Here is a 25,860-nt window from a genome sequence, read left to right on the forward strand (position 1 = left end):
GAGAGAGAGAGAGAGAGAGAGAGAGAGAGAGAGAGAGAGACAGAACAGTTGAGTGTGGCTATTTATATGTTTATATTCTGTAATTAATTTTTTTTTTTTTTGGTGTCTCAGATAGAGTCAGCAGATGCTTGCCTGATCCTTGCCAATAAGTACTGCGCTGACCCGGATGCAGAAGATGCTTCCAACATCATGAGGTAACTCTGAGCATTGGGGCCTGGGGAGGGCTCTGTGCTTGTTACCTGATAGCTCACCTGCAGCCATTTTGGATCTGCAGAGAACTGTCTCTGTGGACTACCTTTCCTCCATGAGTCACAGTGGCCCTGGTATAGGCTGGGTAGTGCAGCTTTAGTGGAGAGGAGGGTGTTAGGACACAGGGCATCACCAACAGGAGGCTCAGCCCTAGTAGATGTCATGTGTGAAGCTCACAGCTCCTCTTGATTTGAGATTCCTCAAGATTTGAATTAGAAAAGGACAAATAAATTTAGATAGGGGCAGGTCTGAATTAAAGCACCATAGTCTCAGGGTTGGGGAAATAGCTCAGTTGGTAAAGTGGTTGCTATGCTAACCACAAGGACCAAAGTTTGATCCCCAGATTCAATGTAAAAGGGAGCCACGGTGGCATACTTGTAATCCTATCCGTGGGAAGGTAGAGTCAAGCAGATTTCCAGGGCTCACTGGCCAACCTAATTAGGCAAATTCAAGATCAGTGAGAGACCTTATCTCAAAAAGCCAAGGTGCTCCTGAACCTGCACACCCATAAACTCAAAAAAAACCCAACAAACAAACAAAAAAATAGCATGTTGTTGGGTACACAGGTATACATCTTTAATCCTAGCAGATCTCTGTGAGATCAAGGCCAACCTGGTCTCCATAGCAAGTTCCAGGCCAGCTGTGGCTACAGGGAGACCCTGTCTCACAAAAGGACTCCGCCCTACCAAAAAATAGCATGTTCTCTAAAAGGAAGTAGACCCAAGATGTCTTATTGGGGAAAGTTTTGCCCCCAGAGACATCTTGAAATGTCTAGATGGCTTTTCATTTGGCATAACTAGGAGACAGTCTTGCTAGCGTCTAGTGGACAGAGGCCAGGGTTGCTGCTAAGCATCCTACAGTACACAGGACAACCGTATCTGAAGAAACATCTGGCCCAAATGCCCAAAGCACTGAGGTTGATAAGCCCCTTGTTAGAGCCTTCCCAGTGTGTCTGTATCAGGTTGCTTAGTACCACCCAAAAGGCTATTGACCAGTTAGCTTGCCTCAACCAGTTTGCCAAATGAGTGTTCTCTACTGGAAACATTTCTAGTGATTTTAATACTAGCATAAGTCTCTGAGATGCTGTATCATATAAAGCACTTTCTTAATCCTATTTGGAAGTTCCCACCATTTGTTTTATTTTTACAGATCATCTTCTGGGAGAGAATGATCTAGAACATCACCCAGTGCCTTTCCTTTCTTTTTTAAAAAATAATTTATTATTTTTAGTTTTATGTGTATGAGTATTTTACCTGCAGGTGTGTAAGTGTACCATGTGCTTGCAGGGGCCACAGAGGCCAGAAGAAGGTGTCAGATCCCATGGAACTGGAGTTAAGGATGATTGTTAGCCGCCATGTGGGTGCTGGGGTCCAAACCCAGGTCCTCTGCAAGATCAGCCAGTGTCCAGCCCCCACTCAGTGCCTTTTCTGCACATAGGTTGGGCCTCTCCAATGGTAATTTTGGCTCCAATACCAATACCTTACCTTTCTGACTTTTCAGGAGATAAATTTGTTATCGGTCTTTCCACAGCTCTGTAGTTATATCCTATGTCTAAGAAAGGTCAAGCGTTTTGCTCCAGGTAGTTAAAGACATTTTAGAACGTGTCTCTTCTCCTGTATAGCTTGCAGAATAGTTCCTTGACTAGGAGGAGATGATCTTCAGGAGAGAGTTTGAACTAAGGGGGATACTTCACTCCTACTGTATGTCCAACTCTAACTGAATTGTGAACAGCCATCGTTGGCACTGACAGAAGCTGCCCCTCTCCCTGCAGCTCGCTCCTCTGGGATCTGGGATTTACCTGAAGCTGAAGGTTGGGAAGTGGCCTCTGTGTCACCACGATGCTCACAACTACTTTGTCTTTGTTTAATCAGTGTTCCCCAGTGACGTGAACGCTCCCATCAGCGAGACCGAGGAACTCCTCTGGTGCATTTGGGATGAGCAAGTCCTCCCCACAGCGTCTGGACCTTATGTCTGGCAGGCACCATTTGGCACCATCTTCTCCCTTTCCCTTCACTTTTCTTTGGCAATAGGCTTGGTATAGTATTTTAAGGCCGTCTGTGCATGGACTCTAGTAAGCCTTGGTTTGCCAGGCTGTGGGGAGGATGAAATAGGGACTCACTTCCCAACTGAACCCCTTCCCTTACCAGTCCCTGCTGGAAAGTGACTGAACAGGTCAACTTCAATTTAGAATGTGTCCCTTATCATTTTTTTTTTAAACGAAGTAGCGTTTCCCTCCTTTGACAAAGCTTTCTGTCATTTGAAGTGACAGAAACTAGCCCTTAAAGAAACTAGGTTCCCTCCTCCTCTATCTTGCAAACAAAGAAAGCGGGTGAATGATTATGATTTTGACCTCAGTAGAGATGTTTGGGGCAAGTATACCTTTATGTTCCTTAACAGGTGACTAATATAGATGAGCAATAGTTTTGAAGTGGGCATTTCTCTTCATTGGCATATGTTATTTAAACTCTGAGTTGACGGGTTCATCTGAGCACACATAGGTACTGGGATGAATGGTAAGATGCCCAGGTGTGGAGCTCGCTGGGCACATGGAGTGGTAAGAAATGTCCCTAAGCCATCCATTAACCAGAGCCAAATAGAAGCTCTAAAAGAATGGGAAGCTCAGGGTTAAAAAATGAGTTCAATTTGTCTCTTATTTGTACATTCCTCCTTCCTCCTTAGTTTAATGAGACCAATCTGCTGCTTTTGAAATTAAAATGTCAAAGAGTCATTTGAAATGCGCTAATGCCAAAAGCTGGGTGATGCCGTGAACTGCACTGGGAGGCTGATGGAGGCTCAAAATCCTTGAGTTATAAGCTGGGGCCAACAGAACACTTTCTCAGAACTAAAATGAAGTGCAAAAGCCAGGGTAGATTTATACAGAGAGCAGCTCCCTCCAGAACCATCTCCTAACTTTCTTTGCAAGTTGTAGCTTTTTCGACAAACCTGCTCCCTATCTGTCTTGTCTCCATTTTTGCACAAAAAGTGGCAAAGTGAGAAGAGCTGCTTGGTGGGAAGTTTGTGGGGGCGGCTGTGATAATGGTGCTTGCATTTCTGATTAGGCTTAGGAGGTGGGCCTTTCTTCGGAATTTCATTCTTTAGCCTTCCTTGTCACCCAAGGAAATGTACAATGTCACCTCTGACAGGGTTGGTAATGACAAAAACCATAAGTCACAGGTGGTGGAGAGAGCTTTTAATGATTTCAAAGCATTTTCACATCTGGCCTCTCATTTGTTCCACATACCAAGTCTGTGAAGTAAATAAAACAGGTACCCGTTGCCCTCAGTGTCCAGATGAGGAAACAGGAACAGAGAGTCCAGGGATTTCCGGAAGGTCACCCAGTTCATTAGCACAATAGCTGTGCTGGAAGCCAGGTGTTTGCATTCATCTTCCCTCTCCCCCCCACCTTGGCCATGTGATTGACAGGAGAAGGATTGCCAGGGAAGGTTAGGTGGTGGGATGGTGAGGTGGTCCAGGCTCAGTAAAGACTGAGGACAATGAGAGGGGATTTCCCACCAGATGATGGTCTCTGTTGGATGTCGGTACTTAACTTTAACCACTGTTCAAGCCATCATTTTGCTATGGAAGGCTGAATTCTTGCTGTTATCTTAAGGACTACACTTAGAAATCATGCTCATGAGAGTGTCCAAGTGTGTGTGACAATTAGAACCATTTGTTAGGTGGGTGGTTTGAGTTGTCTTGTGGTCTCATGTTGTTAAGTAGGAGAGCTGAACATAGAACAGATTGTTTCTAGGCTGGGGTGTGAGAGACTGCTGCCCTTCAGGAGCCCCAGGGTTTAAGCTGTATTACATGTCTGTAGAGGCATCAGAAACCCGCACCTCCAGTCCATCCAATTTCCTACCCTACCTCCCAGACAGCCCAGCAGTACTTCTTTTTTTTTTTTTAAAGACAGGGCCTCGTGTAGCCAAGGCAGGCCTTGAATTCCTTTTCCCTCTGCCTTGTACTAAGTGCATTGGTCACAGTTGGGCACCACTACTTCTGACTGTTTCTCAGGATGCACACTAGTGGCAACCTTGTAATTTCTTTCTCGTGTTAACAAGGGTTAGGGTGGCAAGAACAGTTTTCTTTGGTCTACTGCCTGCAGCCCCCCACCCCGGATGGCCCTAGCTGCTGACCTGACCTATGTCATGTCATCAGATGGATCCTTCATCATGCTCCATAGGTAACACAGAGCCTGCCTCAGCTCTGGCTGTCTCTTTTTCAGAGTGATCTCCATAAAGAACTACCATCCGAAGATCAGAATCATCACTCAGATGCTGCAGTATCACAATAAGGTAGGTGATAAGATGGTTCCAGACCGGGAGCCATGCTCAGACCTTGTCTTGGGTTCCAGTCTCTTCCCCATCGCACAGCCACATACACACACATGCACACACACACACACACACACACACACACACACACACATGAGCACGTGTGCACGTGCCCAAAGCCTGATGAGTCATTAGAAGGAAGTACCTTCATATACTGATCATTCATTCTGGAAGCATCTATTGAACCCTTTGGTTCCAAAATATTGATGTATTTTTAGATCCTATCCATACCTAAATTCTAGCAACTTCAATTTCTGTGTCCTACAGTCATTCAGTCAATAACTATTGAATACCTATTCTGTAATTAACACTCTTCCTGATACCCAGGGGGTAGGAGAACAGTGAAGAGAAAAATCTGATTTTGTGTCTTTAGAGACTTAGCAAGTAAGGCGTAGACGTAAATGATAGGATTTCTCTGAGACTGGATGAACTTAAAGGCACATAATGTGAATTGAGTGGAGAAAGCAAAAACATGACATGATCCTCAAATTCAGGGTGAGAATTTGCACAGTTCAGCCTGGGAAAATAGTTGGTTAGCCAGAGGTTACACATAGATGAATGTTCCTAGTGTAACAGCTTCCAGTGAGGGCTGATGGGAAAGAACACAAACATGAGAGTGCATGTTGCTTTCCTGTGATTACCTCAAAGCAAGTCAGAGTGGAAAGTCTCCCATCCAAAGACAATGATCCTTTGCTCAGCCTGTGGGCAAGCCTCCTAGAAGACAGCTTTAGGGGAGGAAAGGTGACCCCTTGTTTTACTGATATGGTACCAGTTATCTCCTTAATGGAGCTTAGAAGCTGGAGGCTGCTCAGTACCTGGGGCCAGGTGTCCTGTCTGAACAGAAATAACTCCCTTCAGGGTTTTGTGTGACAGTGTGCCCAATCTTATAGACCGTATTCGCTACAAAACAGGCAGTCAGGTGACCCAGAGAAAACTCCATTCTGCCAAATGCCACCAGCACCACACCATTATTTCTTAATTGCTGGCAAGTGCTGACCCATTTTGCTGTGTGGAGGCCCATCAGAGACCATTGCTGAGTGGGGCCTGCTGTCAGCAACTGGCCCACTGCTCAGAACTGAGTCCAATACCAACCATTGGCCAGCCCTCGGCAGGTGGCTCCATTGGAAACAGTGTCAGTCTCCAGCCCATGGTGATGGGCAATGAAGGTGATTCTCCTGTTTGTCCCTGCAACTCAAGGACATCAATGAGGTACAGGGAGGTATGGGTAAGTCGCAGGCATCAACGTGGAGAAGTTTTTGACGGCAGCCCCTGTAGGTGGAGGTGAATTTTATTAGCGAGGCTGTGGCTGGTGACAGCTCCTGCTGCAAGGAACAGCTCCTTCTTTCATTTGTGATTTGAAATCTCATTTAGTGTGGGAGTGCTTTAAGCAGTTGTTTAGATTTTTGGCTGAATTTAGAATGAATAGGAAAATTAATGTTGTATGTTTAGAAAGGGATGTCAGCTCCTTTTCTTCTCTTTCCAACGGGTGCTGATGTAGCATCTTCAAGAAATTAAAGAGGATTTCAGCTATGTAGTTCTTGTCAAACTCAAAGCAACTCAACTGGCCTAAGAGCCAGATGGTCCCTGGTCAGTGCTCACATGAGCATAGCCACCTGAATTCCTTGGACAAGCTCTTCATCACAGTCATTCAGAAACAGTGACGAAGGCATCAACAGATCCATGATTACTTGCTTAAAACACATTTTGTTTAGAACTACCCCTAGTTTACTTGGGTTTCTGGGATAGGCAAAAAAATCACTTACAGAACCCAGTTACATTAGGACACAGGGAGAAAGTAATTCTGACCCAGGGTATTTGCCTCTCTAACTTCCCCTGTCCCTTTTAGAGAAAGAATGGAAAGTTGGCTTGTCATACTTTTCATGCCATCCCGTGTAGATTCCCAATGGACACTCTTCACTCTGCTTCATAAATTTGCGGTTTCCAAGCATGCTCCCACATACCCTTCATGTACGTGCTCTCCTCCTTCTCTTTCAGCGTTTTCTTCTTCTTTCATGGCTTTTCCTCTGTGCCCATCCTAGATGCCCATAGATCTCTACCCACTTATACATGCTTTCAGGAACGACATGATATATATGTGAAAGCTTTGCCACCACCAACATATTCCAAAGGATGGTTGATCCCATAATTGGACACCAGGCTTGACGTATAAACAATGTCAATTCCCTATGATGTAATGATCTTGATATTTTAGAGCCCACAGGGATGCAGGGAAACTGCCTGGCCTTGAGTTTGTCATCATAATAATTACAGACATTTGTGTCCTGTTTTATGGTTTTAAAAGAGCTTTGACATCCATTATCTCATTTAGTTCTCATTGGGCCATCTGTGCATTTTAGCATCCCAGTGTAACTTCAGACCAGGAGACTGAGCTCTACTGTGGGCAGAGCAACTCTACTAAGCACAAACCATGGTTATTTGGCTGCCAGTGAGCCAGAACAGGATGGCCACCTACCACCTTTACTATAAATGGAGCAACAGACCAACACTGTGGATCCTGAGAGAGGCTTATGGAAAGGCTGGTGCTCTTCAGAATGGAGCTCTTTAATGTAACAGTTTCATGGAGAGAGGTGTCTTTCCATCGGGCAGTCTCTGAATGCAGAAGGGGGTTGGTGTATCAGCTGACTTGGTACTGTGAGTAGTTTGAAGCTCTTCGGCAAATGATAATTTATGACAAGTTGGAAAAAGTGTCACTCCTAACAACTGACCTACTAGTGAGTAGCTTTTTCTCAACAGAGTCCAATGAAAGGACTGTTGTCTCTGATCTAGAAACCAAGACCACACTGCAGATGCCAGCTTTTTGAACGTTCTCGCCCTCTCGGCTGACACATGGAACATAGTTGCGTTAGTGTCTTAGTTGATGAAGGAAGAGTTTATTTTGACTCACAGATCAAGGCACAGTCCATCCCAGGCAGGAAGGAGAGGCAGAAGGAGTTTAATGTAGTTGATCCTGTCATATCCAGAATTGGGAAGTAGAGAGCTGAATGCATGCTGCTGCTCTGCCCCCTTTCTCCATTTACAAGGTCTAGGATCTCGTGGGCATGGTGCTACCCACGGTTGGTGCGTCTTCCCACCTCCGTTATCACAATCAAGATAATCCCTCCCAGTCATGCCCAGAGGCCTGTCTCCTAGGCGATTCTAAATTCTGTCAGGTTGACGATGAATACAAACCCTCACACTCAGATTTCTGTCCCGCACCAACAAATACCTGAGGTAACAGGTTTGGAGGCTGTAGTCCGTCAATTGGCTTTGTTCTGTTGGGCCTGTGGTGAGGCAGCACATGATGCTGGGAGAGTGTGGTGGCAAAAAGTGGCTCAAGTCATAGGCAGAAAACAAGAGATAGCACTGACTGGTGTCTTGCTGTCTCCTTCAAATCCCATGCTCCAGTGACCTAAAGACCTACCTCCCAAAGGTTCCACCACCCTGGGGATGAAGTTTTTAACATACAACCTCCGGTGGATATTGGAGATGCAAACTCTAACAGTAAAGTTGTTTCCCATTATCAATTTCCTTGTTCTTCATGGAGCTTCTTCAACTTCTTCGAGGTTCTATACGTAGTAAAAGAAGGAATGTGGTTAGAATTCATCTCTCTCTCCATCCTGGGAAAGCCCGTTTTCATAGTCCTCCTATGTGAGATGAAGGTGGTCCGTTAGCATCACCGGAGGGCAGTCCTAGTTAACGCTGCACCTCCTTCTTTTCCTCTTTTAGAAGTTAGAGGAGACTTGCCTCCAGAATCCCATGTGGAAATGCTGGCATTTTTCACCAGATCCAGCTTTCCGCAAATGAAAGAGGACAACGTTGTTAGAAACAAAGAATTTGAGTTTCTGGTTCAATATCCTCTGATGCTTTGTGTACAAAGCCTTTCTTTCCAGCCTTTGGCACGTCAGCCTCACTTTGCACCCTATGACTGGAGAAAGAATGATGGCCAAGAAGGCAGGCAATGGAAGCCTGAACCAAACGTGACTTTCTTGTGTAATAACATGTAAACTGTCTAAAGAAGCCAAACCAGATGAGACATGAGGGACCCGAGGCTGAGATGCCTGGGCTCTATACCCTGGGTAGGAGATATGACTGACTTCCTGGAAAAAGTTTTATTTGTTTGAAGGTGGTCTGAAGGTTATATGGTATGTCTGTAGGGTCTGGACCACCCAAATCTCCTGTCACACACAAGTCTGTTACTTGAATGTAATTTATCATTCTCAGATGATGTTACTGCACATGGATATTTCTTCACATAAATTAATTCTTTTATACAATGCCAGGGATGTAAAGTGGGAAAGTCGCCTTTGTAAGCCAGGGAGGAATAGGGAGAAAATTGGGAGAAAGGATAAGACTAGTTCTTGGAACTGAGTGTGTAATGTGTGAAAGATCCACACGAATCACAGTCCTCTGAGGCCCACACACAGGAGGACTGTTTGACTCATGCTTTCGTTAGAAAGGAAATACCATTCTTCCCAGCAGTAACCACGACTGGCTTGGGACTCAAGATTGTCACAGAAGTGGATTTTGCAAGCAGATATTTCACAAGAGTTCCATTTCTGCAGGCAATGCACCAAGGCCTTGGCTTGAAGGAGTCTTCTGTTCTCAAGCAACTATTATCTGTTGTTATGAATGTGAAGGAAAGCCCCCTTTTCTGTTCCTCCTGTTCAATGCTACATAGAGAGAAATAATTTCAGAGTTATAGAATCTCGGCATGTATGGGGACTTAGGAAGACACTGTCACTTTTCTGGGCAAAACGATTTATTCCAGCATCTTAGAAAAATACTAAGTCTTAGGGATAAAGACCTTGTGCCTTTTTTGAAGCAGTCTTCTCCATTTCTTAGACAAATTGCATCCTTAGAAAGTTCCTTTCTCAAACAAGCCAAAACCTCTGTTGTTTTTCATGATATACCAGTCAGTTCTAATTCTGTCTCCCAGAACAGAGCAGAACAAAGCTAATCTTGACATACTGGTACCCAAGAAATTCATATGTAAGCATACCGTCTCCCTGAGGATGTAGTCCTGAATCTAGGACATTTTTGGTTCTTTTTACTGTTCTGTATAAGATGTTTTGCAGAGCACTTACTTCCTCATCTTTATCATTTTTCTCTGGATGCTTTTCAATTGGTCATTCTCTCTCTTTAAATCTGACTGTTAAAACTGGATCAAGTCCTCTGGAACCACTGTGGCCTGTTCACGTAGAGTGAAATGTTCATTTCCTTTGCTCTGGAGACTGTTTTTAACAAGCAATTTGGTTTTCTCTGTAATGTATCACATGGCCTCTATTTGAGGTTTTAGCGAACCACACACTTAATGCTGCTCTTTCTGTGTGTATGATGGCTGCTGCCCAGTTAGATCTATCTACTTGTTTCAAATTTATATAATTGATTTTTTTAAACCTAAATGCTGTGCCTGACATTCAGGCCTCGTAACAGTTTCCTTCCTTCCTTCCTTCCTTCCTTCCTTCCTTCCTTCCTTCCTTCCTTCCTTCCTTCCTTCCTTCCTTCCTTTTAAATTCCTAATGCTGAAGAACTTTCTGAATTTCACCTTTATTGTTCACTGTTGTATATACAACTCTCTGCTTCAAGTCCTTGAAAACTAATTCTGTGAGCATGCCTCTGTGTCTGTGTCTTGAGGTCTGACCTAATTGCTGAATATGACCAGTCCATCTGCAAGAGATTATGGGATGTCTACACTGCGATGATTTAGGTCAGTGCTTCTCACACAGTGTTCTCCAGAGTAGCAGAAGCATCACCATCCACAGGGTAGAGTTGCAAGTTCTCCAGCCCCACCCTGGATTTACTCAGCCAAAAGCTTAGCTGAGTGGGACCAATAACCTATGATTTTAATACATGATACAAGGGATTCTGATGCCCACTTATGTTTGGGGGAGGGTCACTGATTTAGCATATTCTGAAGGCAGGCTAAAAAACAAATGAATCACAAGCATACATAGACACCTGACAATCTTGATGAGCAGGCTAGCTAGACTTCTTAATAATGAAGGCCGATGGGCCTTATAGTGGAAATTTCTCTCTGGGCTGAGTCTGTCTAAATAACCTGAGTAGAGAATGTAGACCTGGTAAGTATAGAAGCAATGCTTCCAAGAGACTGAAGTCTGCTGAATCGAAGTCTAGAACAAGCAGTAGAACCCGCCCCAATCAGACGGAAGAAAGGATGAGTTCGATGACCCAACGTCCTTGGGCAATGCAGCAATTCCCAGAAGAGAAGTGAAACAACCAGACATGGAACAAAGCAAGGTCTCATACCTGTTTTTGTTTCCACAGGCCCATCTGCTCAACATCCCAAGCTGGAATTGGAAAGAGGGTGATGATGCAATATGCCTCGCAGAGTTGAAGTTGGGTTTCATAGCCCAGAGCTGCCTGGCTCAAGGCCTCTCCACAATGCTAGCCAACCTCTTCTCTATGAGGTCATTCATAAAGGTAACGTCTTGTCTTATTAGAGTTCATTAGCCCAGGATTCCATTTGTCGTGGGGTTGAGTAGAGCACAGCTTAAACTCAAAACAGATCGACGGGCTTTAACCGCTCTGGTTGAGGAGAAATTCCTTGTTACAGATTTGGGAACGAGGCCAGCTCCTTTCAAAATTATGTTTTTATTTTTATTTGGCACATCCGTGGCCATTAAATGATTGTTCAAAGCACAGTCCTCTCTTTTTTTTAGATAAACCACATGTTTATCTATCAACAAAGCCTCCGCTGTTAAAACAAAAATATGATTTATATGCATTCCATATGGCACCAGAGCGCCTAAAGAAAAGAATTATCATTTTGCTCTTTTATATCAAGTGGCTGGTGGACCTCTCACGGTGTGGATAAATGCAGACCATGTGTTTGTGCTGAAGCCCAAACCCCAACAACATAATTCATTTATTTATTTCTGCACCATCAAGGAGGCCAGCTAGGCTGACATGCCATGGCTATTTGAATGGTGAATGAAAAGATGAACTGAGTCTTTCCCTATGAGATGTGTAGTCTGCATGATGAACATCTCCCTGTCAGAGTTCACTGGGCAGACACTCTGTCCCCAAAGTGCCACTACCTGCTAGACCAACTCAGGGGAGGTGAGAATAGATGTGCTCTGTTCTCACAAGGCAGGCTCATCACAGATGTTTCCAGGGTATCCAATGTAGGGTCCAGGTCGCTGACTGAGCAGACTTTGGGAGTGCGGGATAACAGAAATTCTGGTGTTTGTTTTTGGATTGCGCCTTGCTAACACAGTCAAGGTGGCACACTATCAGGGAGGTCAAACCTGCTTGCCGTGGACCTTTCTTGTTGACACTGATGTCTTGTTGACAGAACTATATAGGGATTTACATTATCTTGCACATTATATACCCAGCAAAATTCATAACTGTCAGTGTGGGAAACTGAGTTTCTAGGAAGTTCTTCTATACAGAGCTCAGAAACTCTGGAATCAGAAGCTCAAGGCCTCTAGCCTTTTGCTGCCTGTGTCCCTTGTTTGTAAATTGTAAGGTGGAACCGAGAAAATCGTTGTGGTAAGAGGTTCCGGTGAGGAATATAACGGTGCAGTATGTTGGTATCTACTCTGGGCATCAGTGAATTGTGTTACTTAGAACTGGGATGTTTTCAGATCCTTGCCCTAGGTATCCATGTCACTGGCATTATTTACCCAGTAGATCCTTCTCATTATTCAACATAAAGAATAGCTTGTGCTGTAGTAATCCTCATAGTGAATGACCTCTTGATTTCAAGTGCTTTCTCTCTCTTATTTATTGTGTGCTCAACAGAACTTCAAGTTCAAACCCACTTACAAATAAAGTCACTGCATGCCTTTAAATCTCTTTTGTAACTGCTATTGTCCCTCATGGATGAAACTGAATGCAGGCAAATGAAAGTAGCAGGAGGTCTGTGCGGCTGCGTTTAGAGACAGGCACCAAAGCCAGATGTAGTCCTTCGTCTCCCAGGACTTGTCTATTCAATCCAAGGGGCCCAGACTCAGGATAAAGAGCCGTCACTGAGAAAACCTCTCTGGCTCTTTCAACCAAGCTCTCGTGGTTTTCTTCCTGTAGAGGATTGCTCACAGGCCCTAGCACACGGTCTGAGAAGCTGGGTTCTGCTTCCTTGTGTTGATGTGACATGGGCCTTGGCAGGGCCCCACCACAGATGGGGCCACTTGACATGCGTATGTTTTGATTTTGTGGTGCCTGCATGGTAACTAGAGCTGCCTGTCAAGAAAATTAATAAAATGGATGTGACACTGATTCTTCAGTGTTATTACCATCAGGGAGAACTTCTGCCCAACTTTCCTCAGGATCCTGACAGGCCTCACCTCTAAAGCCAAGGACGCCCCTCCAGCTCCACTAATCCCATTGCCAGGTTCCTATTTAGGAAGAGCCTGTGGGAAAGGCTGGACCGGGCCCTGGTGTAACTGAAAACACATTTTCCTCCCAGGGTTATATTACGGCATTACTGCTGTCCAGGGCCAGCTCGCCCATGTTTCGAAGTAGCTCTCTGGAGTATGACCCTTTGACATTAGTGTGGTCTTTGTGTTGGGATTTGCTAAGGGCACGGCCTGCAAATTACAAGACATCCTTCCCTATATTCTTTAGTTTATAGTAAGAACAGTCTCATTAATGTAGTCCTCGTTCTGTGTTGTCACCTATGTAGACTTAACCACGATCCCAGAGCCTTGCCTCTTTTAGGACCTTGAGAATACCATAACATTTGTCCTTGGCGTGTTTTAAATATTATCACAAAACCCCCACTTACTTTTGTTTGGGGATGGGTGCAGGTGGAGAAGAGAATCTGTAAATGGATTATTGTTTACAGAAATTGCTTCCTTCCCCAACAACCCCATATCCTATGGCAGAGAATCCATCAGCACTTCCATTGGGAGCACGTTTTGGCAGCTCTCCATCCTTTGGGAACATTTAGAGTTTCTGGAAGCCAAAGGTAAAGTATGAGCTCACCTTCTCCCCTGCCCTGGGTAGGTCATGTCTGTTTTTGAGTTCTGCAGAATATATTACACTCTGCTTCTGCTCAAAGAAGAAAGAGAAGCAAGGGTATAACAGTGTAGATGTAGCACAGGCAGAAGCACACAGGCACAGTCCACAGGGCCTTTCATTACATGTAACCCTAAGTCCAAGAACAAAATTGAGGATGATAAAAGACAGAGGGACCCCGAGTTTACAGGAATTACAGAAGAGGCCCAGCTTGGAGATGTCAAGAGATACATGGAAATGACCCCTCCAGCGTCCTTCTCAAAGATCCTAACCTAGGGCCCCTCCCACTCATTGGCCCCTAAAACCCAGCTTTCACTTGGATATGTTAGCTCTGAATTAATCTAAAGATTTTGGGACTGGTATATATTTTAAATCCATGTTTTAGGAGTAATGAATTTTCTAAGTTTGGTAACTACTATAGAGAAATTGTTGGTTATTTTTTTCTGGCTATTTATTCTTAATTTAATCCATTTAAGCTTCAAACACGCACCCTACACTTTAGATGTGCTAGTATTTATAAATCCATGCTAACCTACATCTGACACCTTTGGGAAAGAGGCCCAGTTGGCACTCAGGGGTCCTGCTGTGTGTGGCAGGCTAAGCATTTTGTTCAGTAAGGGTTTGTTTTTGCCCTGAGGTCCGTGAATGAGTGTGGGCGGATGTTCTCTTGCCTGTCACTTATCTGTGCCCACATTATCAACTGGGCTGGGACATCCTGTTTACTCACGGCTATCTGATCTCCTTCCACTGGCATGTCAGATTCCAAGGAGAGTCTCCTTAATATCTTCTGGAAAGATCAAGACAAAGGACCAGTTTAGCCTGTCTGCCATCACCTCAGCCCTAAACAAGTGGCCACACTTTAAGAACCATTGATTCTGGGGTTTTGTTTTTGTTAGTTTCACTGTGTGTATTTAACTTCGTTTTCAGCCTGTAGAGTTTCAAGCTGAAGCTTGATCTGCCATTTTTTATGAATTGTGCTGTTATTCTTGTTAGGATAAACCATTCTCCGACATGATAGATTATGTATATGTGTGTGTTTCTCTGTGAAAGTGATTAACTCTTAAAATTATTTCCCAGCCAACATTGAAACTTTCAATTTAGCACATTGGAATAGTTCTCAGAATTTTCAGCTATTTTAACTCTATTAAGCTATCATTTTATACACACATACAGACACACGTGTGTGTGTGTGCGTGCACCCTACGACATGCTATAAACTCTGTAATTATTTCCTTGCAAAGTATGTCATTTATGAGAATAGAGAAAACTAATGTGGAGTTTTGTTTCACTTTTGCTTCTTCCTGTGAGATTTGGACTTTGTGAGTGAAATTTACTTGCTATTTATCATGATTACAGAAAAGCTTTCTTGGTCACATTTTCTGTGCCTAAATGAGGAAGCATTAGAGGACTCTGGGCCATGAATGCTGTTTAGCCTGTGCACTGGCTGAGTTGGTCATGGCTAGACACACAAGCCATTCATTCATGATTGGGATACATAGTCCTAGCACGAACGATAGCCAAATGAATCATTTTGTTCTTGTTCTTCTGGGCAATGGTCTCACTGTGTTGCATAGGCTAGATCTTCAGCAATCTCCCTGACTCATTTTCCCACATACCTGGGACTGCAGGGTCAACCTGGGCCACCATACCCAACTAAAGTGAATCATTTTAGTGTCTTCATTTTGGATTATATTTGTGCACAGATGGGTGTTTGTTTACTTTTGTGTATAAAAATAATCAGGTTTGGAGGTTGGAGGGTTGGCTCAGTTGTTAAAAGCACTGACTGCTCTTGCAGATGACCCAGGTTTGGTTTCCAGCACCCACCTGGTGGCTAACAACTGTAACAATCTGTACCTCCATTTTCAGTGGATCCGATGCCCTCTTCTGACCTCTGCAGGCATTGCATGACACAGGTGCACTTATATCCATGCAGGCAATACATTCATACACATAATAAAAAATAATACGGTTTAGGAGCTGAAAAAACAGAAGACTGTTGAGTAATTGTCCAAATATGCTGAATTCTAACTCCATGCAAAGCCTCTACTTAATGCTATATCTTCATTGTTTTGTTTTATTCTCCTAATACCTGCCCAAACTTGGCACTGTCTTTAGCTTCACTTTATAGGGGCAGACACTGTGCATTAAAAGAAGTACAGACAGGTTGGAATTGACAAACACAAGGAATTTGTTCCAAATTTGTCCTTGAGGCTACTAAGAGGAAATAAATGGTGAGAGGATTCCTTAGAAAGTGAAATCACCTTCGTGCAAGTCTTAGTTTCTGGGGTTTCATCCTGCAGAGACTACTAAATCAATAGAGATTTCATGGGTACCAACTGTATTTCAAGTAACATTACAGCAACATCCTTATGGCTAGGAGGCGCTGGTGGACTTCAGGAAGCCTCTATTCTGATGGAGATATGGGGGCACATGTTTACATAGCCCTGTCAAAGAGTTTTGTTTACTTTCCTCTCTGGTCAACTCTGTAAGGGCAGTCACTGAGTCAGCCTGGTTTTAAGTTCACTTAGGTTAGACAGAGACAGGCTAAAGAATGAATTAGGCTCTTAAGAGGCTATGTAGGAGCTCCAGAGGGAAGGTTAGTGAATTCAGGCTCTCTAAACAAATAGAACAAGTAGTATATAAGATGTGTGCATGTGTATGTACAGTCGTGCCACACAATGACATTTCATTCAGTGATAGACTTATATACAGTAGTGGTTCCACATCATATAGTAAAGTCATTCCCATCTCATTTTGTGTAAGTACACACTTTGATAGTCACATGACAAAATTGTGTGATGAGGAAACATTTTTTCAGATGTGCCCCCATTGTTAAGCAATGCATGAGTCTATCTGTCATCTATCGATAATCAAGAGAAGGAGATACTGATTATAACAAGTTGATTCACTGGCATGAATACTGAGTTACAATCTGTGCAAACTGGAGTCCCTGGAAAACTGCTGGGGTAGTATTAATTGGTCTGAAAACCCGAGAATCAGGAGACTTGATGGTATAGGCTTTGGTCTAGCTCTGAAGGCAGGAAGAGACCTGTGTCTTAGTTCAAGATTATAAAGCACTGAGAACACATTCACTCTGACTCCTACTTTGTTTCCTATGATGTCTTCTGTTGTAGATATGACCCACCCACAATGAGAAGGTCATCTACGTTACTCAGTCTACTAACTCTACTTAGTGAATCCTACTCAGAAATACCTTCACAGACATTTCTAGAAAATTGTTTAACCAGATATCTGGGCACCTTATGACCCAGTCAAGTTATGTATAAAATTAGCTATTATAGCCAACCACTTTTATTGTCTGTTGATCATAAGGTCTGCAGCCCAGGCTGAGGTCAGCGTACTAGAAACAGAGCTTATCTTTTTGTGAGAGCGTGGGGACTCAGGGTCTCTGCACGTAGGCCAGGCTTGGATCTGATAAAGCTCAGATCAAGGTGGCTGGTTGTTTCTGGGAGGGAATGCTGAGAGTTGTCTTGAAATGTAAACCCACATGATAAAAGAAGATGGTGAGACACTAGTGTTGCTGACTCCACTACCTGTGGATGATGTTGCCTAGAGCCCACGTGGCATTGTGAAGTGGACTTCTTTTTTTAATGTTTTATTTATTATTATTAGTTTATGTGTATTACCTGCATTATGTAAGTGCACCCGTGTTGTGCAGTGCCCATGGAGGTCAGAGGAGGGCATCAGATCCCCTGGAACTGGAATTATAGATGGTTGTTAGCCACCACGTGAGTGCTGGGAACTAAACCCAGCTCCTCTGGAAGAGCAGTCAGTACTCCTAACCTCAGAGCCACCTCTGAAGCCCTGAAGTGGACTTCTTCACATACTTCTTACTAGTAGATAGTAACTCCCAACACATTTAGTCTCACTTACTAGGGAATATCAAATATTCTGCTATCTTTTAGATGTGTAGATGACTCTTAAATCTATGCCTCCTCCCATAACCGGCAGCATCTATCTAACTGCCGCTCAGCCTTGACTATGGCATCTCTCTCAGACTTGGCATTTCCAGAATTGAATTCCTATCCCTGTCTGTAAGTCTGTCCTTTCTCATTTCATTGCCCATGATTGGTCATGCCAAACTTCCCAATACTCAGACTACTCTCTGGGGCCTCAGTGACCAGCTACAGATTTGTAGTAGGTGATCATTAGATATTTGAAATGAATGAATGAGTTGGCATCTTAGCCTGGCAGCCTGTGTTACAGATAGCTGGGTGTGGGGCCCAGACCAGCAGGACTTATAATTCGGTGTGATTTTGATTCTGAAATTTCTTCTTTTGCTACTGTATGTGGTTCCCCAGCCAAATGAAAGATCTTTGACTCAGTGTAGAAATTTGACATGCAAAGCTTTATAATCCTTGGCGAGGCTTGCAAAGGAGGCTGGTTAGATTTGGTTATAAACCATTCTGACTGCCAGAAAATCTAGTCAGTGTATTGTTTAAATTCACAAATCAAAATAAACACCCATAAATTGAAATGAAGTTGCTAGACCTCAGTATCCCATTTGGACTAACATCCTCATGCATCATCTTTTTTCCTCTGCCTTAGTCTCTTTAGATCAGAAGCCTTGACACAAGATACTGTCTCAAGACTCTAGCATCACCCTCACTGCCCAAGAACACTCACACCCAACTTCAAGTTGAGTAACTTCCATGAAAACTATTTCAAATAAAGAGAGAAGTAATCTGTGAGCTATTAACAGGGATTCCATTCCCCTATGGCCCTGGTAATTTCTAGAACATTGAATTAAAGAGTTCTTAGACCTTTACAAATTCTCAAGGCAAACATTATTAGCAAAGAGAAGGCCATACAGCTTGTAAGAAGATTGCCAGAAAATGTCAATGGAACTTCTGAATAAAATGAAAGAAGTTGAAACTCTCTCCATCTTCTCCCTCCCTCCCTCTAACATGATTAGAAAGTCATTTCATGTGTCTTATGTGTTCGGTCAGTCAGAGGCAAACCTACATGATTGATGGTGACAGAGAACACATTTAACTCATTATTCTTTACTTTGCAGCAAAATGATTTGTGTAAACTCTCTGCCTAGCATTAAAGGTAAAACAAACTTAGAAACCCCAAAATGTTATATTTTCCTCTAATATTTTCCTTTTGGTTTTTATAGCTGTAATCACACATGGATTCTTTTATTTAGCTCTTGGCATGGACTGAACAAAGGGGAAGGCAGTGCAGAAAGATTACATAACACAGACACACACACACACACACACACACACACACAGAGCCCATGTCCAGGGAGCGTGCAACCATGAAAGCCACAACAATGGGACTTAATGTGACAACCCAGAAGAAGCTGTGGCTGTCCCTGGCCCCGATCAGCTGGCAGGACAATATTGCCGATGAGAAACGAGGACCATCAAGCCTATTGTCATACATTAAACTGAGCTCTTTCTGAGACTGTTGGCCTTTAATTAATTGCATGAATTCCTAGGTACACCTCGGCATCAAAGGCTATGTCCACCCAGCCTCCTGCTCTTTCAGGTCCTTAATTTAGCTTATTCTTTTGCTTCATCCACTGTTGGTGATAATTCATGCAAGAAATCCCAAAATGCTATATAAAGCACACACTTAGATTCCCTCAAGTCCACTGCTTATTGATACAGCCATAAATCAAGTGTGAATTCATGCAGAACAGTGATGAGGAATTTAGAACTTTCAGGAAACTACTTTGCATATCAAGGTGTACAAACCAAGAAGTCATTATTGATTTAATATCATGAATATTTCATCAAGACTTATATTAGTTCTCTAGGTTTGCATAGCACTCTTTAGGCTAGGAGATGGACATTTTATCTATTTTTCCTTAAACAATTCCTTAAATTTTTATCTATTTTTCCTTAAACAATTTAAAAAATATTTGTGCATATGCATGTGTGTGTCACTTGTTCTATGTGTGCCACACGCATACAGTGCCCATAGAGGCCGAAGAGAGCCTCATAGCCCCTGGAACTAGACTTACAAGTGGTTGTGAGCCACCTGACATGGGCGCTGGGAACTGAACCCAGGTCCTCTGTAAGAGCAGCAATGCTCTTAACCACTGAGCCATCTCTCAGCCCAGAGAACTTCCTTAATTTCTATGTGGTGTGGTTTGACGTGGTTGATAGAAAATCTAGGATTGAGATCTAGAAGACTTAGGCTTCTTCTGACCACAGTAAAAGCATTCAAGCAACTCAAACAATATGGGGTATAGGGGAGTGAGATTATGAAGTAAGAAATCCCCAGTGTTAATAGAGAAATCTGTTGGTAGAAATAACATTTCTTTGGCTGCTTTCCATTATATGAAAATCCTTAAGTTATGTGGCACCACTAAAACTCAGAAATTACTATACTCATCCAAGTCCAGTGCCATGTATTTTAACATACATATGTAGGGCATATATCACCCCATTACAGGATACAAAATAGCTTCAAGCCCCTAAGTTCCCTTACTGTCTTGATTTGGGTCACAAAGTGAGACTCCCTAAACTCTTAGCCTCAGGGAACCAGAGATCCATTCCTTTTCACTGTAATTCTGTGTTTTCAAATCTGTCTTGTAAGCGATGTCACGTAGCATACCAATCTTTGGAGTTATGCAGTGCCCTTGGAAGCCAGAAGAGGGTGTCAGAGCCCCTGGAACTGGAGTTACAGACGGTTGTTAGCCACCATGTGGGTGCTGAGATTCAAACCTGGGTCTGCTGCAAAAGCAGCCTGCTCCTAACTGATAAGCCACCTCTCTAGTCCCAGAGTTTGTTTACTTATTCATTGGACAGGGAAAGCATTTTGGTATTCCTGGTTTGGGGAGATCATAAAAAGACTTGATATAAATATTAGTACAGACGTTTGTGTGAGTAATTATCTAGAAATAGACTTGCTGGTTTATACGGTATGTTTGTGTTTTAACTTTAAAATAAACTACTGCAGTGTTTTTCAGATCTCTGTTGATCTTGTATATTGCAACCATGTTTTACTAGCTACCACTTCTTGCAGGTTGATGAGTAAGGAGAGAATGGAGACTGGGTGTTGGCCTTGTGTGAGACCTGGGGTTCAACGCCAGTACTGCAAAAGAAAACAGCCATAGGAATGGGTATCATTGCTTCATTCTCAATCTGAGGGGGAACATATTCAACATTTCATCAAATATGGCATTCTATAGATGCCCTTCTCACAGTTGAATAAATTCCTTTTTATTTCTAGTTTAATGATGTATTCTTCTCATGAAAAGATGTTGAATTTTTACCAAATGTTTTTGCTGCATCAATTGACACCTTTCCTTCTTTACACTATTCATATGGTGGACCACATACATTGATATTAAGAGTCAGAAACTGAACATTCCCGAAATAAGACACTGTTTGGAAGGATTCATATATACGGGGCACCGTTAGGTCGGATTCATATATATGGGACACCGTTAGGTCGGATTCATATGTATGGGACACCGTTAGGTCGGATTCATATATACGGGACACCGTTAGGTCGGATTCATATATATGGGACACCAATTTGCTCATGTTTTTTGAATTTTTTAGTCAGTGTATTTTCATGGGGGAATATTGATCTGTAAATTTCCTGTACTGACTTTGTCTCATTTCTAATTATAATGTTGGCTTCCTAAAATGCATTGAGAAAGTTTCCCTTTCCTTTAAAATTCCCTCAACTTTACATAGAATTGATACTTTTTTTCTTGAAATAGTTGGTTAAATTGACCAATGAAACTACCTGGACCTGGATATCTAAGGCAATGGACTGCTGAATGTTTTTAAAATACTCAGACTTTAAAGTACTTACAGGACTATTCTGGGTATGCATTTAATTTTGAATGGTGTTGTTTAATCCTTTTATCCCCTTGTTGATTTTCTGTCTATTGGTTCTACCTAATGCTGTGACAGGAGAGTTCAAGTCTCTAACTGGAATTTTGGTTTTACCAGGTTTTGCCTTGCATATTTTGCACCTCTGTTTTTAAGTGTACACAGGTTGAAGATTCCTTACCTAAAATGTATGGGGTCAAAGGGTCCCACATGTTTCCACATTTTAGGATATTTGCACATACATAGTGAATATCTTGGGGATAGAATTTACTTATGTTTTACGTCTATTTTAAACATATGTCCCAAAGATACTTTTGTACAACTGTTCATTGATTTTATACATAAAATAAAGTTTCATAGGTGGAGTTTTATTCATGTGATATCATGTCAGTGTTAAAAAAACTGGAGTATTTTAGATTTTATAATTTTCAGACTATGGATACTCAATCTGCAAGCATTTGTGTTGAGTTTTATTGTAGAATTTTTTCTCACTATATATCATCTCAAATTTTCCTTGTTATTTTTGATGATGATGTTCTGAAGGAACACTCAACATTTTGTTTTGAAGTGTTTTTTATTGAAAATGTATACAGTTTCCTTTCCTTCTTTGGCAGTGCTGAGAAGCAAACCAAGGACCTCACACATGCCAGGAAAAAACTCTACCACTGAGCAATATTCCCGAATCCCCAATGCATAGCTTTTCCCTTTTTTAAAAAATTTGAGCCAAACTATATCTTTAAATTTTAAGTGATTTTCTTTTATGCACACCACAGTTGGGCCATTAAAAAAAATCTGTCCTGTGAACCCTTGTTAATGTAGTGTGTTGGGCCATTTATTTATAAGTCAGTCATTGGTATATTTGGATTTGGGCATAGTATTTTATTAGTTTCTTTCTGACTGATTACTGTGTTGCAGATCTCCTCTTGCATGTCTTCTTTGAGGTTATTAAAACGCTAGTTTTGAAGGCTATCTTCATTAATTCTTTAATCAGCTAAGTCACTTAGTAAATGTGAACCTATATTCATACTCATAATAATTGTACATTTAGGAATTACATGTCTTTGTTTATTTCATTTGTGTTTGTTTGTTTGCTTCTTTGTTTGAGATGGGTCTCCCTGTAGCCCCAGTTGTGTCTTGGAACACCAGGCTGGCCTCGATCTCTCAGAGATCCGGCTGCATCAGGAATTGCATGTGTTATATAGTCATTACATAGATCAGCTCTGCAGTTATTAGTGGCTGTTCTTCTCCAGGTTTTTAATGTTGTAGTTTATCTACAGTGTTTGTCTAAGCCTACCTAGACTCCTTAGATTTATGTTTTCGAGTATAATGTAGAAACTTCCCGTGAGCACTTTCCCCTTTATGGTTTCCATTGTCGTGGGTTGTGTATTACATTTTTATACTTAGTAATGTTACAAGTATTTTGAAGCACCAAACATGTTATTAACAAGTCCAGAGGACTGAAGTCTTGTGTTTACCTCAATGTTTATGATTTCTGTTGTGCTGTCTTTGTTCTCACTGTTTCAGGTCTCCCGTTGTCATTTCTGTTCTGTGCAACTCCCACAGAGAGTTCCTTTTGAGCAGGCTTCAGGCATTTGATACAGGCTTCCTTCATCTGGGTCGGACTCCTGAAGAACATTTTTGGTGGCGTTGACAGTTCCTTCCTTTTAGAATTTAAAGATATATTTCTTCTTGTTTCTGATAAGTCCCTGGTCATTTTGATTCCTTGCTAACCCATGAGTACATTTTCTCTGGTTCTAGTGTGACAGTCTCTTCTTATGCTGAGTTTTCCTTTGTGTTTATAATGTGTCTGGACATTATTCTTTTAGGTTTTTCTTGTTGGAGTTCATTGAGATTCTTGAAAATGCCAGGTTGTCTTTTTGGTAAAATAGGTTCCCTTCGCTATTTCCTCAATATTTTTCCCCTGCACCGAACCCGCTCGACTCTCCTTGGATCCTATGCCACGAACGCTGGGTCTTTTCCTCTTGTTCCACATGACTCAAAGCTTCCATTAAGTTATTAAAACATTTCTCTCTGTTGCTCCAGCTACACAATTTATATTGCTTTATTCTATGAATTGACTCTTTCCTTGATCATCTTCATTCTGTGGTCAAACTCATCCAGTAGGTGTTTTAGTGGTTGCATTTTTAAATTCTGCAATTTCCATTTGATTCTTTTTGAAGATTTCTTTATTTATGCATGTGTTTATCTGTGTAGATGCACACACCTCTGCACATGCTTAGATACCAGGAGTGGGCACGTGCAGCACCCTGGTCCATCATTCTCCATCCAGTCCTCTGATGCAGTGTCTCTCCTGAACCTGGGGCTTTTGTTTTCTTGGTAGCTTGGAAACCAAGACCCAGCAGTCCTATTGTCTCCACCCCCTTTGGATGGGTGGAGAGGCAGGCAAGGGGCGCCCTGCTTGTTACATGGCTGCTGGGATCTGAACTCCAGTCCTTTTGAGCTCTTAATCATTGAGCCAACACTCCAGGCCCTGATTTTTCTGTTAATTTTGTTTCTTTATTAAGGGTTTCTCTCTCTCTCTCTTTCTCTCTCTCTCTCTCTCTCTCTCTCTCTCTCTCTCTCTCTCTCCAAAAGTGTCCTCTTTTAAAGTGCTTGGTTCTTTTAAAGTGCTTGGAAAAATTTTGTGACACCTGTATTAATTGTCAGCTAATTCCAATATCTGTGTTACGAAATTGGCGTGTGTTGTCTTCACATCCAACTTGAGATTTTCCTGATTATTCATATTCTTGTATTCTGGGCATTTTAGTTATTTTGTTATGAAGCTCTGAGTCTTGCAAAGTCTGATGAGAATACTGATAGTTTTATTTTATCATGTGATTAATCCATGTAATTTAGGACATAACCACTTCACAGGCTTTTGTATATTATGATCCCAGTGTTGGTTGCTTTTTTTTTAAATTGAACTTTTGTGTATTTCATGCAGAAAAACTCAAACAATCTTGATCATCTTTATACCCCCATCCCCACTGGCACCTCCCATAGCCTCCCCCACCCCCACTGGAGTTCATATACTCAGTCATCCCTGTTAAGGCCCACTGGGTTGTCAGTGTCCCCAACTATTCTCCAGTGCAAGTCTGTCCACTAAGTCTAGTCAGCCTATCTAGAGTCCCTTGTTTAAGGAAGATCAGGTCGTCTTCATCTAGCAGCAATCAGTTGCCAACATTCCTTCAGATAAGACTGAGGTCTGCTGTTTATTTTCCTGATTCTTGGCTGGGTTGTTGTCTGCCTGAGTTTGCATGGGACTTGTGTATACTGACACCATTGCCATCGAATCATATGAGCAGGTTCCCAGGAGCTTGTAGGACTCTGTATCCATATGGTCATGCACCTCCTCCCTGGCTCTTACAATCTTTCTGCCCCCTCTTCTGGGATGGTCCCTGAGCCTTGGGTGGGAGAAGTTTAATAAAGGGATCCTGTCCAAGGACCAGCATTCAGCAGACTTTTGATCTCTACACTTTGGCTATTTGTGACCTTTTGTGTTCCTGGCCCTCCGTTGCATGAGGAAGTTTCATTATTGAGAACTGGGAGATTCATTAGTGTTCTCTTCTTTATCTCTGTTCTATGTTCCATGAGCCTTAGGTGTAGAGGTTGTATTGTAGATGTATCACTTAGGCCTGGGAAATTCATAGACAATGTCTATGTGTGACCAGTTGTGGTACTTGGTAGTAGTCTATGACTGGTACAAAATGAGCTTCTCTGGTGAGTGGTGACTGAGATACTTGTCTGTAAACATAAGGATACATATTTTGCTTGAGGTTTTTTTAAAATTTTTAATAACTACATGATTAGAAGAAGCATTTCACTACAGATTTAACATATTCAGTAACATACTCCAGAGCAAGAGTACATCTCTTTCACAAGTGGGTGCAAGTTTCTAGGTTCACAGTTGAGTTAATACAGTTATACAATATTGAACTCGTTATAAGCCCTAGCATTAGCTGTGCTGTCTGGATCTGTTCCAATTATCAGCCTCAGGCAGGGTGACAGTCTATATTGTAATTTAGTTCTCCAGGTCAGTGCTGGCTGTGAAGCTCAAGTTCTACCCAGGCCCATCCTAGGGTGGTTTTAACCCATGAGTTCGTTAAACAGTTCTAAGGGGCTGTTTTTCCAAGACTTCTTTCTTTGATCTCCACAATATTTTCCAAGTCCATGAATCCTTCCTGTTTTGATGCTCTGCCAAGGAAATGGCTGAAATTTTAGTTATCCTGCTTTTCTGTATGTACATATATATTTGATATTTGATATTTTATTATTTTTATTTATGTGTATGAGTGTATTGCCTGCATGTATATGAGTGCACCCTTGTTGTGCAATGCTGCGGAGGTCAGAAGAGGGTGTTGGATTCCCCTGGAACTGTAGTTAAAGACGGTTCCTAGCCACCATGTGGGTGCTGGGAATCGAACCTGGGTCCTCTGCAAGAGCAGTCAGTGATCTTAACCGCTGAGCCATCT

General features: G+C 42.3%; 1 protein-coding gene across 22 annotated transcripts in view; it reads left to right on the plus strand.

Annotated features, from left to right (window-relative positions):
• Positions 1–25,860, plus strand: part of Kcnma1 (potassium calcium-activated channel subfamily M alpha 1) — a 788,086-nt gene that overhangs the window by 578,910 nt on the left and 183,316 nt on the right. For all 22 annotated transcript variants that reach the window (XM_008849872.2, XM_008849855.2, XM_029554470.1 and 19 more), the window contains exons 12-14: positions 112–194; positions 4,472–4,541; positions 10,866–11,021. In XM_008849872.2, the coding sequence (XP_008848094.1) occupies positions 112–194; positions 4,472–4,541; positions 10,866–11,021 (309 nt within the window). The remainder of the gene's footprint in view (positions 1–111; positions 195–4,471; positions 4,542–10,865; positions 11,022–25,860) is intronic.

The sequence above is a fragment of the Nannospalax galili genome, unplaced genomic scaffold (genome assembly GCF_000622305.1).
Source record: "Nannospalax galili isolate Female #2095 unplaced genomic scaffold, S.galili_v1.0 scaffold83, whole genome shotgun sequence".
Classification (NCBI taxonomy): domain Eukaryota; kingdom Metazoa; phylum Chordata; class Mammalia; order Rodentia; family Spalacidae; genus Nannospalax; species Nannospalax galili.